Source organism: Ceratina calcarata, unplaced genomic scaffold (genome assembly GCF_001652005.2).
Source record: "Ceratina calcarata isolate Rehan_Ccalc_2016 unplaced genomic scaffold, ASM165200v1 scaffold92.2, whole genome shotgun sequence".
Taxonomy (NCBI): Eukaryota; Metazoa; Arthropoda; class Insecta; order Hymenoptera; family Apidae; genus Ceratina; species Ceratina calcarata.
In genome coordinates, this window is record NW_017180576.1 from 242566 (window position 1) to 248465 (window position 5900).

At 52.0% G+C, this 5900-nt stretch overlaps 1 protein-coding gene across 3 annotated transcripts in view; it reads left to right on the plus strand.

The window, feature by feature from the left end:
* The first annotated feature begins 517 nt into the window (after positions 1-517).
* Positions 518-5900, plus strand: part of LOC108631632 (uncharacterized) — a 14633-nt gene continuing 9250 nt past the window's right edge. For 2 of the 3 annotated variants that reach the window (XM_018035701.2, XM_026819002.1), the window contains exon 1: positions 519-1378. In XM_018035701.2, coding sequence (XP_017891190.1) covers positions 1321-1378 — 58 coding nt within the window. In that variant the 5' untranslated portion in view covers positions 519-1320. Of the gene's footprint in view, positions 1379-5900 lie in introns of all 3 variants that reach the window. The other variant, XM_018035699.2, reaches the window with a different exon arrangement.

The window sequence follows — 5900 nt, forward strand, 5'->3', positions numbered from 1 at the left end:
GGGATAAAGGAAGTGAGGATATACCGGATTCGAGGCCGGTGGAAAGTAGGAAAGGAATCGAGCTGCGTGCATGCAAATAAACGCGCTTCGACCCATCGTTCACGATGCCGTACGATAATTGTGTGGTCACGACTTCGTCAGCTGTTTCGCTGATGTATCGTATTCAAATAGAATCACGCTCCGAGGATTAATCGGCAAGAAGTGGGATCGAATATTAATCCGTGAAATCGGATCGGAGCCGTCGCTAGCGATGGAGCGTTACACTGTACGTCGTTCGCTGCACCAGCGGTGGTGTGCGTACAACCTATTCATAGCAGAGGCAGAGGCAGAGGCAGAGGCAGAGGCAGAGGCAGAGGCAGAGGCAGAGGCAGAGGCAGAGGCAGAGGCAGAGGCAGAGGCAGAGGCAGAGGCAGAGGCAGAGGCAGAGGCAGAGGCAGAGGCAGAGGCAGAGGCAGAGGCAGAGGCAGAGGCAGAGGCAGAGGCAGAGGCAGAGGCAGAGGCAGAGGCAGAGGCAGAGGCAGAGGCAGAGGCAGAGGGAAGATGGTGCGGTGGCGAGACCGAGGTGGGGATAACTAAATTCACTTGGAAGAAGGGAGAGACAGCGCACGCACACCTATGCGAACGATCACGGAATTCGGAAGAACGGCGACTAACTTCGTTCGTCGGCATTCGTATGCGAGCCGCGGTACGACACGGGTCGCAGGCTCGTTCCGTTTGCGTTCACTGCTGCAACCCCCTGCTGGTGGTTCCCCGATTGACGGAACGTGCAATTGTTCCCGGTCGAAACTCTGAACCGAAGCTCGATCTTCGATAGATCGTGAAAACTGGGAAAAAGATTTTCCGCGACCGAGACTGACCGCGATCGTCGCGAGGATCGAGAGACGCTCGCGCGCGATGTAGACCGGCTATCAACGAAGAATAGTAAAGGAAACGGTATTTCGTAACGTTCCTCCTCAGCAAAACTCGTGGAAAGTGCTGTGTACACGCTCCGGTTCACGGTGCACTATTCGGGGAGACGGAACAAGAGGCAGAGAAGGGAAACGAAGAAAGAGGAGAGTCACGTTTGCGTTTGAAGAAAGGCGTGCTCCCGGCCAAGCTTTTACGGTTCTGTATTCTCGTCGATGCGCTCCGTCGATTCATATTCCATCTATGAACGCACGCGAGGTTTCATCGGTGACAATTGACGGGATTCGTAATTCGATGAACGTTGCGCGGACGATTTCGTTCGATCTCGATTAATTTCGACAATCAACCAGTGATCGTGTTCAAGTGGTGTCGGAGCGGATCGAAGTATTTCAGCAAGCCGGAAGCTACCTCGACATGAGTCTCAGAGGAACGCTCATCCTGTTGGTCATCGCGAACGCGGTTTACGGTCAAAGTGAGTACCTATGAATAACTTCGTAACACGCTTAAAACGAAATTATCGGCTGGTAATGGCACACTCTGAGGTCCGTTTCGATCAACATTATTTTTTATTTGCCGGCTCCGTTCGACGCTGGCCACGCGAACGATTCGTTCAGAATCCTGTCCGTACCAGGCGATTCTCTTTCGATACAATTTCACAGCCGGCATTGATCAAACAAATCTCGTGTCCTCCTTCGACCTGAACAGCATCCCTCGTAAGCTCACTGTCCCACCGTTATGGAACCCCAGTTCGATCGCAGCGTTAGGAGACTAGAGAGGATTTCGTTCCTCAGGAACACTCGGTCACGGGCCTTTAACGAGCTAACGTTTCCGCCGGGATAGGTATGCGAGATATAATCGACGTCGCACTGGCGTCTAAGCCCCTTTTTTCTAACTTCGCTCTCGGTCCTACCTTTCCGGTAGTTGGTTCGTACAATGGCCCGTTTACCTGAAACAACCTCTTTTTCCAGACAATCTATTTTTAGTCCTCTTCCGGCTAGTATCCGGACTCTCGAACGAATCTTCGACTAACAAGCGTTTACGCGCGACACGACGAAATTTCCAGCTGATAAGCTCGTCCCTTACTACGACGATGTCGCGAGAAATCGCGTTCGTTGCGTAATTGCATGCGTCGAATAGAAGAAAAGGCATAGTTCTCATCTGCGAACGATCCTGCAATACCGGGGGAAGTCATTCGTCATCGCTTCAGCGACGTTAATGCCGTCGTCGAGAAGATACCCGTGTCTCCGCGCGGAGTTTTTCCTTCCGGAGAACAATGATTAATTAAGATTCAGATAGTGGAAGAACGCTAGGCTCGGCGAAATTATAAAAGAATCACGGGCGTTTCCTTAATTAAATGTTCCCTCCTACGATCGCCTCTTTAATCCTCGTCGTCCACCGCGACCGCAGCGAAAGCGGTATCGACGATAACGATCTACCTGTTGTTCCGAGGGGTAACATGCCTGAAAGGGCAGATGTGCCACGAATTCTTTTCGATCGAACGTGACCGCGATACCTATAAAGCACCGTACACCTACGCTCGCGTTGAAAAATCGGACGAAGAATCGGATCGCATTTTGCGGAAAACGCTCGATCAGAAATCGAGAAGGAAATCGTGCAAGTCTTCGTGAAAGGTGGAACGTCGTGGGAGGCAGGATCGTGCTTCCCCCTCGAGGGTCTTCTGCGGAGGGCTCGAGGCGCGAATCTTCCTCGAACAGATGGGCCCGCTTACTACGTTACGAATCAACGATCTCCGCGAGACGATTTTTCACGAACGAAAATACCTCTGGAACGATAAATGGAAACTGAGGAACTCGAAACAAGCGTTAACCACGTTTTGTAACAGCGAAACGACGTAGGCGGCTGACTCGTGGCGCGAGATCGTCCGCCGACCATCGAAGTATAATATTGTACGGTGCGTAGGCAGAAAATAATTGATATGCAAATGTGTCTTTCGAGCGGAGATACCCCGTCGACGACGCAGCGTTGACGCGATCGACGAGGAGATTCGCGCGTTCTGACGAGCCACTTGAAACTCCGTTTTATCTCGCCTCGAAACATTCGATCGAAAGACGCACGTTTCGTTCCGTCGCGGCAAGTGAATTTCGAAAATCTCCGAAAATCTTCCGCTCCGCGTTCGACCGCATTTGATTTCGAACCGTTCATTGTCCCAGCGTGTACACACACGTGCGATTACCAGATCACGTACGGAACTGGCTCTCGATTTCCAAAGATCGTTCACCGGTACCGGGGCGGTGGTGCGCGGCTCGATTCCTTTGTCTCTCCGGCGATTCAATGGCTTCGGCATTTCGCGTCCGATACGAAGCCCGCCCCAGCTCGCCGTTTCCCACAGTTCGGTCCGTGAGCCCCGTTCCGTTTTACCGCGCAAATGTTCGATCGCTCGGAAAATAGCGAGAGACGTCCAGAAGGAACCTGAACGTCTCTTCGTGACCGCAACAATGACCGCATTGGCTCAAGCTTTTTCATCGGCCGCTGTGAAATCGATTTGGCTGTTGGCGGATTGCCGGAGATGCCACGCACTGCCTCTATACCTCCCTCTTCGGCAAGCCGAGAACCAAAGACCTCGTCTCGTTTCCCGTTCCGTAGGAAGGCCGTTGCCATCGCGTCGGAATTCACAGCATCGACCGGATCTTTCTTCCCTCGGCCTCGTGAAAATTTGATCACCGCGTTGCCCGAATAATTCACGGGGATCGAGGGGCGCGAGACAGATTCATCTTGCAGGGGGTCGAACGGACGAATACTGACGCCTAGGCTTTTGCGCGACGCCAAGTGTCCCGTAAATCAGCTCGCCAAAGCTACCCCTCCGTCCAATCGATAGAAACCTTTGCTCGAAAAAAAAAAACAACTGCACGCATTGACAGTGGTGCTCTCGTAACGAGCAGGTTTACAGGGTTCCAACTGCCCTTCGCAAGGTTCGAGTATCCGTAACGCGAAACGATGCGAATCGGGTGTACAGAGAGGGAGTAGCACATGTATCTGACTCCCGTTTACGACGGGATACGTCGTATGAAATACGGTGATCGGTTTCGATCTAGGAACGAGAAAATCTCTGGCGCTCGCGATCGTCGCGTGTTTTTCTCCGCGTAAATGACCACGCGAGCGAAGACGATCGGAGACGGCCAGGTGTGTCCCCCGGGTGTTGGCGTGTCACGCGCCTTTCATCCTTCGACGGAAGTACGACGGGCTACGGAGTCGGAAGTACGTGGCGGACCGTGGCAGATGTTTCGTTTCATCGGGAACGCGTATCGCGGAATTCTTTTCCTCGATAGACGTTGCACACGCGCCCTTTATTTTCGTAGAAGAGATCCAGACTACTCCGTTCGTTTCCTCTCGACGACTCTTTGTTCCTCCTCCGGCCAAGTCGGAGCTCTCCATTGTGCCGATTTTTTTCGGCCACGCAACGCGCAAATTCCTCGATCGTTCCTCTCCGTCGCGCTACGTCTCCTCGCGCTTCGAAGCGATCTTTCGTTCTACGAATGCTTCGTAGATCGAAGCGCGTACGAACACTCGTCGTGTCTCGTTGTTCCCCCGATGTTCCCCCCTTTAATGACACGAGTACACGCAACGGTAACAACGCTGAAAGTTCGGCACGAGCTACTCCGGTGAGAGACTGGTTTTCATGGCTCACGATTCTGGACAATGAGCGAGCGTACGTGCATGCGAACTTACGCACGGGTCGTATCACGAACGCACCTACATAAGTGGTCGCGTACCCACTCGCGTCCCTCCTTTGGCAACATCTCGAATGCGTACCCGTGTCACGATACGTGTGTTCGCGACACGTGGAAATATTCGTTTTCTCCCGATTTCCAAGTCACACGTTTTCATTGATCCCACGATCTCGAACTTGGATCGTCGGTCAAGCATTATTCGAAATCTTTCCGATCTATCCGACGATACGGAGACGCTGAACCGTCCTCCTTCGTTCGAATACGTCTCTACGAACGTTGACACATCTTTTGCGACGCAAAAGACCGTCCGTCTGTCACGGTAAGATGGGTCTGCGTGGAAGCTTAATAACCGGTTGGGACCCCCAGCGCAGCGGACCCAAAGCATGACCCGCGACCGGACAGATATTATAATAAACGTGCATTTAAAGTTAGAATCGCGATTTCGCATTGAACCGTCGACGGACAGACGTTCGTCCGATCCGTCCCGTTCCAACGCGAACGAGACACTCGCGGATTACAAGAGACTTCCGGTCTACTCCTCCCGATGGTCATTGTTGCAACGAGCAGGGAGTGTGACGACCCCACAACCTCGATCCGTTCGTTCCACGACGCAAGACGCCTTTCGTTCCCCCCCTTTCCCCCACCGATTTAGAAGTACTGTTTCTGAAACGTAATTTCGTCGAGGCTTCTCCTCTCTCTCGTTTTTACAAAATCATTCGCGAGCAGCCGGACCGCGGGAAATCGAACCGAGGTTCAACGAGGCGCGGCACCTCTCTCTCTCGCTCGATCTGAGATTTACTCTCGTTCGCGTTGCAAACCGTCGATAATTTTCAGGTCAACGCATTCGATTCGAGCGCGTGATCTCGTTGAGTCTGTGAGACCTCTTTGGTATTTCCTTCACGGCGATAGGCGGTGGAGGAAACGCGGCGACGATGGCATTAGGAACGTTTGCCAGCTTCGTGAGTCATTCAGGATTTACATGGTAATTCCTGCTTTCAAGTGTTTCCTCGGCCGTTGTTAGTCATCGGTCTGTTCCGAGATTCACGTTCGAAGAAGGACAAATCGACCACGCTCGTCGTCGGAGATGCGTAATAACGATTTGTGCTTTGGAGAACGCGAAGATAAGAGAGATAACGATGCACGATTAGTCAGCGACACCGATTTAAGGATGTATTAGCTATACAGTCAATCCCAAAAGTTTATGTACCTTAGAAAACGCATTTCCTGTAATTAAAAATAGTGCACTTTTCTTCTAATTTCGATATTTAATGAGTTACATATGATTATATGGCATTTTATTGATGT